This window comes from Chelonia mydas, chromosome 9 (genome assembly GCF_015237465.2).
Source record: "Chelonia mydas isolate rCheMyd1 chromosome 9, rCheMyd1.pri.v2, whole genome shotgun sequence".
Taxonomy (NCBI): domain Eukaryota; kingdom Metazoa; phylum Chordata; order Testudines; family Cheloniidae; genus Chelonia; species Chelonia mydas.
The window spans coordinates 98,669,215-98,682,639 of NC_057855.1; the positions used below are offsets into that span (position 1 = coordinate 98,669,215).

General features: G+C 37.8%; 1 protein-coding gene across 15 annotated transcripts in view; it reads left to right on the plus strand.

The window, feature by feature from the left end:
- KLHL13 (kelch like family member 13) overlaps positions 1-13,425 on the plus strand; it is a 120,113-nt gene that overhangs the window by 78,230 nt on the left and 28,458 nt on the right. For all 15 annotated transcript variants that reach the window (XM_037908368.2, XM_037908369.2, XM_043522008.1 and 12 more), the window contains 3 exons: positions 380-521; positions 6,528-6,660; positions 6,946-7,142. In XM_037908368.2, the coding sequence (XP_037764296.1) occupies positions 380-521; positions 6,528-6,660; positions 6,946-7,142 (472 nt within the window). The remainder of the gene's footprint in view (positions 1-379; positions 522-6,527; positions 6,661-6,945; positions 7,143-13,425) is intronic.

Below are 13,425 nucleotides of genomic sequence, written 5' to 3' on the forward strand. Positions count from 1 at the left end.
GCATCTTAAATAATTGTAAACACAATACAAATATATTTTAGGGAAGTATCTGTTTTTTTAAAAATAATTTAAAGAAAATGGTCTTAAAAAAGTCAGTCAATTCCACTTATATCAAAACCCTTGCTAGTCTACTTAATCAAAAATCTAAAATGAAATGATGAATTTTTAAAGTCATGAAATGTTACATGCATAACCTGCATGAACACATAGATGAGCAATAAGGACCCAGTACAACTCCCACTGTTATCAATAAAACAAGCTCATGTTGATGTTGGCTTGGAGCTTAAATCACTATGGGTTGAATGTTTATCAGCAATTAATTTAAACTGTGTACTTAAGCTTGCTTTTTTTTTTGTTTTTGTTTTCCCCATTTTCTTAGATCTCTAGTGGAAGAGGAAGATCCTCACATGAAAGTATCTCTTGGTAGCAGCGATATGGGCGTGTCTGCCCATCTACAGTCTTCAAAGACAGGGACCACACGATTTTTCACCAGCAACACTCATAGTTCTGTGGTATTACAGGTAATCTAACACAATATATTGTAATATTTATACCAGTCTTTCCTGAAGATTTTCAAGGCTTTGAACCGTATCTGCACCTAAGAAAGTTCTCAAACCTGGAAAAGTGCCTTAGAGACCTTTATTAAACATTTGTTTGTGTCATGTTGACAATGCCTTTGTTGAATAGGCAGCATGGTTTTGTGTTCTTTATTTTCTCTTTGAGAGCTCATGTTATCTATGAAAATCAGATTTTTTTTTTCAAGTTAAATGTTCAGATCACATCAACAATTTGAAAAACATGACCTTTCCCTCTAATTATAGACTTGTTCACTATTAACTTCAAATAGGTAAATAAGGCTTGCTAAAGTGAGGGACCGCTGTCTCAAAGAAACTCACCTCTTTTTCAGGTGAATTTCCTCTTCTCGCCTTTTCTGCGTGAACGCTGTGTTAAAGATGTTATGAGTCTTAACTATTCCTCTTTGTACCCCTAAAACATGTATCCGTTGGCAATTTCATTATCTGATCTATCCACATACTGTGCTGGAGTCTGAATACTTCCCACAAACAATCTTAGCAGCCATCTGCAGTTTCTACATGGTTTGCGAGCCATAATATGTGACCTATATATGAAATCATTATTAAGAGGCTTGCACTTTCTGCACGTAGAAAAACTGTTATGTTATCCTCAGAAGCTCATCAATATGCCAGCTTTCACTTATTTTTTAATAAACATGCCACCTGTCTTTTACAGACCAACCATGAAATAGCCGTCAGTTTATCTTATCTGTCCCTGTTCAGCTAGGAAAAGATTACCTTTGTTTAATTCACAGCTATCTCATCAAGCAAGTTTCATGTTTTTACAATGATAGTATACACTATGCAAAAAAAAAAAAGAGGAGGACTTGTGGCACCTTAGAGACTAACAAATTTGTTAGTCCCTAAGATGCCACAAGTCCTCCTTTTCTTTTTGCGGATACAGACTAACACGGCTGCTACTCTGAAACCTATATATTATACATACAGTGGTACTTGATGCATAGAAGGAAGTAAATGGCTTTGTTAATATTTGTCATGGGTGCCCACGCTTCAGGAAAACCACACAAACCCCGTCGATAACCTCCTCACCTTATATTAGCAGTATGCTTGCCCCTTTGAGTTACTTCTTCCAAACTCAAGAATCAAAACTCAAGTTACATGAAAGTGGGTATTCAAACTGAAGAGGAAGAAAATGTTGGAGGGTGGCTCTACTCTGAAAAGTGACTGTAAAAATGACACTTCCATCCCCTACCTTTATTCAGGATCATATCCGTAGACTTCAGTGACAAGAATAAAATTGTAGCACTTCTTACTTCCATGAGCTCTTCAGAGCTAAGGGGAGTTACTGTGTTTCATCCTGTACATGCCAGATTTGGTTAGTGTATCTTCACCTATTAATCTGGGCAATCACTTTGAAGGAAATAAGTAAATGTGTAAATGAAGGTGCATAGGGGTAAATGGAGACTGAATATGAAGTACAGAACCTTTATCATTAGTGATGATGCACAAAATGGAGAGAACTCACCTGCGGGGCCTAGCAGGCAGGGGAAAACATATTTTTACTTATAAATTGGGCACATGTGAAATGGAAAGAAATGACAAACTTGGAATTCCATAGTGCTGTTTCTGAACCATAATTTTTCAAAGCAGAACTGCACTTTAAACATTCACCCGTGTGGTTTTCTCATCCTATTGTACGCAGGTGTTAGTCTTATTTTTGATCTGAAACCCTCCATTTGCCCAGCAAACAGCATCATGGAGCTTTAGCATTCACTTTCAATTTTATTATGTGTCTTTTCCATTTTAATTAAAGTGAACTAAAGTGGTGGCCTCACCTTGTCAGTTTCATAGAATCATAGAATATCAGAGTTGGAAGGGACCTCAGGAGGTCATCTAGTCCAACCCCCTGCTCAAAGCAGGACCAATCCCCAATTTTTGCCCCAGATCCCTAAATGGCCCCCTCAAGGATTGAACTCACAACCCTGGGTTTAGCAGGCCAATGCTCAAACCACTGAGCTATCCCTCCCCCCTATACTTTCCTATACTTTCTATCTAAAGCAAACAGACTTTGAAAGGTAAGATTATTTTATTTTATTGCAAATATTTGTTTGCTTATGTAAACCAATTGGCACATTTACCCTTAAATTTGCTAATTGCTTTATAGAACTATATAAGTACTTGCAATAAGATAACCTCACATCACTGTTCCAAGACTTTATTTAAAAAATCCCCAAGATTATTAAACCCAAAGAAGAAGAGAGTAGATTAGATATATACTTTGTTGGTTTCAAAGGCCTGTTGATAACCATAGCTCAATATGTATAACTTGAAAAATGTTCTTATTACCAGCAGATTTCTGTTTATACCCCTGCAGCACAGAGACATAGCTACAGATAAGAGAATCACACCCCAGTTGTTCCAGCCATTGGAATGGGGGGCTTTGAATCCTAGAACCAGCTGGGGTCAGTGAGACTGGGAGTTCCAAGTTCCTGCATGAGAGAGCTAGCAGTGACAGAGGGGGAGTGTGTGTGTGTGTGAATGAGTCAGATGCGATCATTGAGAGAACTGAGGTATTCTAAACCTGACTAGAGAAGGGGTAAAATGTGCTCTGAGTTGCCACTAGCTCTCTCTAGGAGATGGTCCTTCCCCTCTGCCCTACCCCACAAAGGTTGATGAAAGACCCATCCCATCCAAAACCCTATTTTTTCCCTTGTTGTTACTATAGCTGTGACGTTGCTCACCAGAGAAACTAGGAAGCCTGTAGCTCTCACTTTTTAGGATCTGAGTACAGTATTTTCATATAGTTCTCTAACAACATTTTGAAACACTTTGAGCCATTTTTTTCTTTGTTCAGAATATTACAAGTTTGTGATATATACCAAATCTGTGCAGATAACTAATTTTTAAGCAGAGGAACATTTTTTAATTTGATCAATTTTTCTCTACAGTCGCTATCAGTCAGAAGTAAAGTTTATAGATCTACTAAAAGGTGCAAATGGATTAAACAAAATGTATCTGTTGAGCAATTCCTGGTATATTCTCTGTTGCATCTATTTCCATGAGGGGAAATTGTTTGGTGGGAGCTCTGTATTCTGCTGGTGATAATTTTCTAAAAATTGTCTTCTGGCCCACGCTGAACTAAGTTCTCTTTTTCTGTTGGAGCAACCAAACTAAGGCACTGTGGGACGGTGTCACATGGTGTTGTTCTCCTCTGGCAGATAAAAATGTAAGCCTCTCGCAGAAGCTTACAAAGCTTTAAAATGTTATAAACTTCAGAAAGTAGTTCCTCTATGTTCTAGTTTCTGCTTGAATTATGTAGGCATCACTAGAATTCTTCCATATCCTATGGATTCAAGCCTACAACCCATACTATGCCTTGCTTTCTCCAACTAGAACTTTATGCAGAAGTGCTGTGTGTTTTCTTGTATAGGATGAGGATTCCCTAAAGAATTATGACTTATTTTAGGACTTGCTGCCAACATAGCTTAAGTGGATCACAATGGGTTTTCAGACAAAAACAAGCCAGAGCCTTTTTTCTTATTTTAATTTTGGGTTGAAAGCACGAGTAGTGTCTCAGTTTCTAACTCCTGGGCCTCTACTTGGTATTCTTTCATCTTCAAATCTTAGGACAGGTCATACTTTTCTAATTTTTTCCTACCTCTTACCTCGCTGGGAACTATCACTGAGTCTCTTTTTCTGTATGATTGGAAATGGCCTTTCTCTGGAGCCTTTACAAAGCTGGAGTTAACCTTATGGAAAGATTTACCTCAAGGCCGAACCCAGGTTACTGCATGGGTAAATTGATTACCATCCCACAGGAGAGTATATACTCAGGCTACAAGGATCCCCATGTATATACAGTAGATTCTGTTAGCTTAAAGGGGCTTTCACAGAAGCAAAAAAATTGGTGGCAGGTTGCTGTTTGTTCAGTTCATAGTTTATTAGAAAGTGACTCCAATCATTAGTACTGCAGCAGAGATATTTTTGCTTCATCTTTCAGCATAATAGCTAGTATAGCAACAAATAGCACTGTTTGGAGACCCTGGCAACTAGACATATTGAACGCAGCTCATTGCCTTCAGATTTCAATTGTAAAAGAATAATTTTTCTCCAAAGTCTTAATACCTATTCTTGCAATATAAATTGGAGAACTAATAGGGTGCCTTCTTTTTTGCAAGGACTAGTTTCAGAAGGCCTGGTAAAAATGCGCCAGTTGAGGGTCATTGGATTACTGAAATGCTTCGTTCTGGTACTTGGCTAAAAATTAATAGATGGATTAGTTTATATAATTGTATTAGATCATTGTCAAAATGTTGTTATATCATTGTCAAAAAATTAAACTCCAGTTGGGTGCAAAATATTTTATGCTGCCCTTAGATCACAGTCTGGTTTGCCTGGATATGATGGGAAGGACAGCAGAGAAGGTGGGAAGACTCCCATATTTCCATGCAGCCCAAAGGCTCAACATAGAGAAATTCACTGCTCTCTTAGGGTCTGTCTACACTACAGTTAAAACCCTGTGGCTGGCCCATGCCTGCTGGCACGGGCTGCAGGGCTGTTTAATTGCAGTGTAGACGTCCGGGCTTGGGCTGGAGCCCAGGCTTTAGGGCTGTGCAAGGTAGGAGGGTCCCAGAGCTCAGGCTGCAGCCTCAGCCAGAATGTCTACACTGCAATTAAACAGCCCCACAGCCAGAGTCCCACGAGCTGAGTCATTTGGCACAGGTCAGATGTGGGTGTCTTACAGCAGTGGTCATCAGGTTTGCAGGACACTGACTAGCCACTTTGGTTATGATTGTAGCCGTAAATTTTGGTTCAAAGCAGGAGGTTGTCTTCATATCTTGGGTTATCGTATTGCTGAGCTGGGTTCAGAATAGGGCTCTGTCAGTATGTTGAATTTTAGAAGAATGTTATGAAGGATTACACTGAATTTAACTATGCCCATATTTATGCCTTTCCTCTGGTTCTTTTCTGTTTTCCCATTGTGTTCTTTCTTTAGGACAAATCTGAGTTTTCATCTCTGTATTTATGTTCACCACAGCTTTAAAGTCCAGGCTTCTTTTTTAATAAAAATAATAAACAAATTCTGGAATTTGGAGCTGAGACTCTCCAAGTGTTATCTGTAAGGCTATTTGCCTCCTTTCCCTCCCCTCACCCCCATCGACCTTATCAATATTGTTGGGTTAGGCGACATATATGACTAAACAAAATTGATCTAAGTCCTTCCCACGTTCTTGTAATGCATGAAAGGGGCCATTATTTCTATTGATCTTCAAGTATTCCCGAAATAGGTTTTCCCCCTATATGCAAACCTTTCTTTTAAGGTGCCATTCTTATCGGAGACCCAGGTATTGTAGTTTGCCCCTCAGACTTGTCTGGAGAAGGAAACAACATGAGAAATACTAATACAACATGAGCCTTCTGGGAGGTTTTACAAAGTTAAAATTGGTAATAAAATTGACAAAAGTTGTAGTTAAGTGACACCCTTCCTGCAAGTCCCAATATCATTCAACCTTCCAGGTTGCAGAGTACTTTGAAGGAGTAGTATGGAACATAAATGTATCCTGCACATGTTATGTTTTTCTGAGAAGTGATGCTGATCCAAATGGGCAAATGTCAATTCCTACCTGAAACCATTTACATCTGGAGAATAAGTGGACAAAAAACATGCCCTTTCTGAACAAATCTATCTTTGTTTTATGATTAAGAACACTTACTCAGTCATACTGTACTTTGCACTCTGTAGTCACTCTTGGAGACTAATTGAATTGTTCTGTTTGATTTAAGTTTTTGAATGATTTGATTATACTTTAAAGTCTGAGCACATGATGGTTATAGTAAGGAAGACCACTACTCAGACTTCAGTTTCAAGCAATTGTCAAGGAGCGTAGACAATCTTAAAGTAAATAAATAACTTCCCTTAAAGAAATCCAAACAAACTTTTACTTTCCGCTTCAAGATGACTGAGTAGTTCAGGTTGTGATCTTGTTTTAGGGTTTTGACCAGCTGCGAGTAGAAGGTTTACTTTGCGATGTGACGCTAGTACCAGGTGATGGTGATGAAGTATTTCCCGTTCACCGAGCTATGATGGCATCAGCTAGTGATTACTTCAAGGCTATGTTCACAGGTAGTGCTTTTGTTTCTGTAATAAATTTGGACTCTGAGCTGTTTTAAACGTGTCTTCGGTGTCAGATATTCTAATATGTGTAACATACATACTAGATCAAACACTTTCTTCCACATAATATTACTGTCATAATCATAAAAATCAAAATCTTTTCATTTAATTGAAATTAAAGTTCAAATGAATTAAATGAGCTTTTTAATTGTGTAAAAATACATATATTATTAGAGTGAACTCTTTCAAATGTAATTGAAGAACCCATTTTAATGTATCTAATTTCTTTCTTAGGTGGAATGAAGGAACAAGATTTAATGTGCATAAAGCTTCATGGTGTGAACAAAATAGGTCTAAAGAAGATTATTGATTTCATTTACACTGCAAAACTTTCTCTTAATATGGACAACCTTCAGGACACTCTAGAAGCGGCCAGTTTTTTGCAGATTTTACCTGTTTTGGACTTCTGTAAAGTGTTTCTGATCTCTGGGGTAAGGTATTTTGATTGGACATTAGTTTCAAGTTCTGACTTTTTTTTTTTAAAAAAAGCACATTGATTGTGTAATATCCATAGGCGAGGATTTAAGCATGACACTGGATAACTTGGGTTCACATACAGTAAGTTCCTCTAGCTTCAAAGGAACCATAAAATTGAATCTTATTTACTGTATCTAACGCTAATCACACTAAGCTTGTGATTTAAATATCCTGGCACATTAAAAATTGTAAGAACTTGTTGTAATTTCTAATTTTACTGCATGAACTGGAAAATTATATTCCAGTAAACCATAGTCATACTTCATTAGTTGGTTACTGGATTTCTCTCACTGATGCTCATTTTTTATAATATACCATAAGAAAGTAACTTTGTGAATTTATAGTAACGTAGTCATTATTGTACAGTGAATTATTTGTCATATTATCTTTATACGTACGTGTTTTGTATATAACATTTTCTTATGTTGGATATGAAGCACATAATTACAGTGTTTGTCACTGAAATCTTTACGGTGTTATCTTTGAGTTGATGAGGTTACAGTAATGTTCTTTAAACAAAGTGCAGTGTACCCAATTACAGGGAATATATAGGGGATGCTACAGTAATGTTAGTTACGTGAGAAGGTAATTATAAGGATTTTAATGGTGACCATTGTATATTTCTGCAATACACTAAAAGAAAAAACTTTTACCTTGAATATATACTTAAGTGTTTAATCACAATGACCTCAATAATAGGTTTTGTAAGGGACAGAACTAGGTGAGTTAATAGTCTCTGTTCTCTCCCCATTAACTAAGGCTTATCTAAAAGAGGAGAGCTTGAATCAGAGGATCATTTGTATAGTTTTTTTTAGTATAAAATGTAGATCATATATATGTATATGCTCTGTAGATGTAGTGCTTAGCAAAGTTATCCCACTGCTCTTATTTGGTTGAACAGTTTTTTAAAATAAAATCACAGCATCACAAGATGGGGGAGATGTGTGCAAGTATACACAATAATAGATCTGGAGAGACTCAACTTCTGAATCTCTGGAGCTTTTCCCATCACTTAGCTGTGACCTGAAAGAGAGCATAAAAGGGTTTGTCTGCACTAGGAGTATAAGTGGTGTTTTTACAATAATTGAAAAACTCACACATTTTACAGCACTACTTAGCACCCAGTGTACGTAGACAGACAATAGCATTTAAAACCCAAGGAGTGGGAAGGATACTAGAATTGACCATGACACGTGACCACAGTTTTAAACACTTTTCTTCAGTGTAGCAGTATGTCTACAGGTGGAAAAATGAGGAGTCCTGGAAAATCCATTGGCCATGTCAACACTAGGAGAAAGTTTGTTTTTAACACTTGTTAGCTCACACACTAATGTGTGTAAAAACCCCAATGTGGATAAGACAAGTTGTACCTTTAACACACAGCTGGTCAAGATAGATCCTGTGTTCCCTACTAGGGATTTACCTCAACTAATGTGTTAAAACTGTAACTTGTCTATGCTAGGATTTTACTGTGTTACCTAACGTGTTAAGAGCAAATTTCTTTTCCTTGTAAATACAAGACTATTGAAAGCAAAGGGACTGAAGCTGACATTTCTTTGCAATTAAAGTGATCTCAACAGACAATCAGCAAGTTCCTCAGGCTGACAACCTTCTGGTTTATAAGAAAGGAGGCTGCAGGAAAAATGTTCTCTGTAAGGGATTCTCACCTCTGGAACTTACTTCCCCATCCTTAACTCAACAGTGTACAGACTTTTTATTTAAATTATTTGTTAAATAATTCCGTGTCAGAACTCTCAGGACATCGCTTATACAGGAGGAGTTGAGTGAGGGAGTTGGGTTGATAATTTGGGAGTCTTTTTTTTTTTTTTTTTTTTTTCCTGTACGGTGGACAAGATTTTCTGAGTATATTATTTTGCGTTTTACTACATTTAGATAGGTAATACCTACAAAGCCAAAGGCTGACTTCCACAGGTTCCTTCAGAGTGCTTCTCAATAGTTGCCAACTTCTGAAACGTTAGCTCTTCACAAGACTCTGATAGAAATAGGGTCTAGGGAAATCTAGCTAGAATAATTGATCATATAGTTAGATAGTAATAAATTCGGTAAAATAAGCAAGCAATTTAAATTTACATCTTTTTTTTTGTGCAGCTGTAGGGTATGGTAGTGCAAATTTTGACTGCATATTAGACAAAGTGGTAATATAGATAAATTCATCAGAATTAGATTTAATTCTCTCTTATAAGGCTTGTGATGGTGTCAGTGTTGCAAATATGATTTTCTCAAGTGACTGGTAACCAAAGGAAAGTGGATGTTGTTGGAGATAAGCAGTCAGTGGATTTGTGAACAAGAGTCCATTATTATTGTTTTACGAAAGGGTTAAGTATGTGCACTTGAGTTTTAACCATATATTTGAGAGTAGTCTGATTAATTTGATTTTTTTCATATTTCAGTGTTATCAGCTTTAAACATGTAAGGAAAGCCCCGAGCAGAACTACCAATATAGTGTTCCGCAAAAGTGTATTGAAATAGTAGAGGCCTCTCATCTATGATGTCTGTTAGTGAGGACTGGAGAAAACGTTTTGTTACTCCGGAATCTTGAAAATCTAATGCTCATTTGGAATCCAATCCCCACCTGTTTCAAAGATGTTCGTTGCCTATCATCAGGATTTATAAGCATATACTCCGTATCATGCATCAGATACTGCTTTCAGCTAGTTGCTAAGTATTCAATATTGCTGAAAGACACTAGTATCTCAATCTATCCTTTTGCTTGTGACAACAGACATATTTTTGACACACATTTGCTAGTGGAATTTATACACGAGAAACTGATTAACTCTGACTTGAGAGTATGTGTTTTCTTCTACATGAATATGAGAACATACAGATTCTGTTAAGGCCCCATCTACCTGGAGCTTGTAAATGTGTTTGAAGCCATTTTCAAGCACTGTTATAGCATAAGTCTTTGTCAGGATTGAATGTGGTACCAATCATGCTACTAATTGCAATATAGCCTATAGTGGTTCATGGTTGTTCCTTAGTGTGGACTGGGAAATCAGTTAGTATATGAACCTAGATCTCTGAAGCTGGGGAGGAGATCCGGTGGGGAGAAGGGGTGGGGGTTCGGGTCAGTCCTCCTTTCTGTCCTTTCCCTCTCTCCCAGGGAAGCCAGCCTTGGTAGAAGACTCTTATTTCTGCCTTCAGGCAAGAAGGGAGGACTCACCCATCCCTTCAAATGAAGGAGACATTGCAAAAGGGGGGAGATTCCTTTCACCTCTCCCCTCACCCTGGCTTTGACCACCTCTTTCTGTAGTAAGGACGGTGACAGCCTGGTGGCCTTTTCCCTTTTCTTCCCGTCCTCCCCTGCTTTGTCTTTAGGAATGGCTGGCTGGCCTGCTCTATCTGTTCAAAAAAAGATTGAACTGTTCTGGCCAAATAAATTGGGCCAACTGATAATTCCTGCAAATACAGTTAAACAAGAAGAATACTGTTCTGTGAAAGGGAGATTTGACGTCTCCTCTGGGAGGACAGGCTACTGCATAATCTACTCTTACTAGGAACTTTTTCTTGCAAAAACTTCCCTTTCTCAGCTTCTTTCCATTGCTTTTGGAATTATTTCTTCTTGAACCATTTACAATGTTTTTTGATCTCCGTGTGAATTGCCTGTTTGCATTTCTAGAAAGTTATTCTAAAAATAGTAGTAAGATAAGAGCATGTTATGTAGGATGTTGAGCACCTTATACTCTTATCTCTGAATTACTAAAATCGGAGGCTGGAGAAATAAAAATCAGATAAAAAGTTGTTTCTTGAGTTGAGGGGTGTAACTATGTATTACACAGAGTCTTACTATGACTTAAGCAAGCAAAAAACTCAGTGTTGTGAGTAATGAAGTATTTATTCTGCAAAGAAAATACTAAAGAAAAGCAGGCAATTAAACAATCTTAGTTCACTTACAATCTTGGCATGTCTTCTAATTCACCAACTTGCTTAAAGAATTTGAGCTAGGCAGATTAATGAAAAATTAAACATCTTAAGTTAAATCCAGCATAAATTGGTTGAGGTAAATAGATTATCTCCTCTCCAAGAATATGCTGTCTAACTCCTCATGTTTGAACAAAGAAGCTGTTAATAAACCTTAAGTTGCAATAAGATTTCAATATACAGTTAAATCAATGTCAGAAATAAAGTTAGCCTAATTCTTGGCAATGCTTATGCAGAGTTTCTCTCTAACAGAAACTTGAGTTTTAGTGGTGGCATGTTCTTCCAGTGCAAAGCCAATGAGCTTTTGTACTCATCTGGTCCTTGCTTTGTGTGTGTTTCACTGTGTTCTGTGCACTCTCCTTTTGAATACTGCATTGGGCTGTTCATCATACTTTCTTAGGGAAACAGCTGTTTTTGTTTGTTCTAAATAGGATCAATTTAAAGGAATTTTTTATCCACTTTCTCACAGATTTCATTGAAGGTGGAGATCACATCTCATAGGTTTGATTAGATTCTGGTATCAGTGTTTCAAGTTTTTCTGTGGGTTCCTCCTGTTTTTGGATGGGCTCAATACTGTACTAAAGCATTTGTAGTAAAAGTTTTACACTATTGTCTTTTATGGTGTGCTGTTCTGGCCGAGAGGGGTCTGAGAAACTTTTGAAGTTTTGCTTTTATTCACTCCATTTTCAGAAATATTTTTATTCCAAAAATGTCTTGGGGTAGTTTCATAAATTCTAAGGCCAGAAGGGGACCATAGTGATCATCTAGTCTGACCTCCTGTGTAGCACAGGCCATAGGACTGCCCCAAAATAATTCCTACAGCATATATTATAGAAAAACATCAGTCTTAATTTCAAACTGTCAGTGATGAAGAATCCACCACAACCCTTCATAAATAGTTCCAATGATTAATTACCCTCACTGTTAAAAATATACACCTTATTTTCAGTCTGAATTTTTCTCTCTTTAACTTACAGCCATTGGATCATGTTATGCCTTTCTCTGCTAGATTGAAGAGCTCCTTATCAAATATTTGTTTTTCATGGAGGAGCTTATAGATTGTAATCAAGTGACACCTTAACCATAGACTCATAAACTTTAAGGCCAGAAGGGACCATCATGATCATCTGGTCTGACCTCCTGCACATCACAGGCCACAGAACCTCACTCACTCATTCCTGTAATAGGCACATAACCTCTGGCTGAGTTATGGAAGTCCTCAAATCTTGTTTTGAAGACTTCAAGTTACAGAGAATCCACCACTTACTCTATTTCAAGCCAGCAAATGACCCATGCCCCATGCTGCAGAGGAAAGTGAAAACTCCTCAGGGTCCCTGCCAATCTGACCCAGAGAGAAATTCCTGCCTGACCCCAAATAGGCTGATGAGTTAGACCCTGCTCATATGGGCAAGATGCACCAAAAAGACCTGGGAAACAATTCTGTGTAGTAACTCGGAGCCCTCCCCATTTAGTATCTCATCTCTGGCCATTGGGAATATTTGCTAATAGCAGGCATGGATTGGTCATATGTCATTGTAGGCAATCTTATCATACCATCCCCTCCATAAATGTATCAAGTTGCGTCTTAAAACAAGTTAGGTTTTTTGCTCCCCGCGGAAGGCTGTTCCAGAACTTCACTTCCTCCTGTGGTTAGAAACCTTTCTGTAATTTCAAGTCTAAACTTACTGATGGCCAGTTTATAGCCATTTGTTCTTGTGCCAACATTGGCCCTTAATTTAAATAACTCCTCTTCTTCCACGGTGTTTATCCCTCTGATATATTTATAGAGGACAATCATATTTCCCCTCAGCCTTCATTGTGTTAGGGTAAACATACCAAGCTTCCCAGGTTAGAGTCCCCCATTGTGTAAATGTGGCCTGCTTTCTTTGTAGATAAATGTTTACGTTTAGCTATATTAAAATGAATATTGTTTGCTTTCACACAACTTACTTAGCAATCCAGAATGCTTTGTATTAGTGACATATCTTCATTATTTACTACTCCCCCAATTTATTTGTCATATGCAGACTTTATCAGTGATAATTTTATGTTGTCCTTCAAGTGGGTTGTCCCTTTGTATATTACACTGAGCGTATGCATGTGCTCCATGCACCTGGAGCCGGAGAATCTTGAAAGAAGCATCCATTGGTCCACGCATGTGCCCTCACTCTCCTCATGCCTCCAACCAAGGCAGTAAAGAGTGGGGCATTCCAATCACTCTCCAGTTCCTTCTTACTGCCTCATGACTGGGATCAGAACCTTCAGTGTCCAAACTTTGTGAGGATTTGCAGGGAG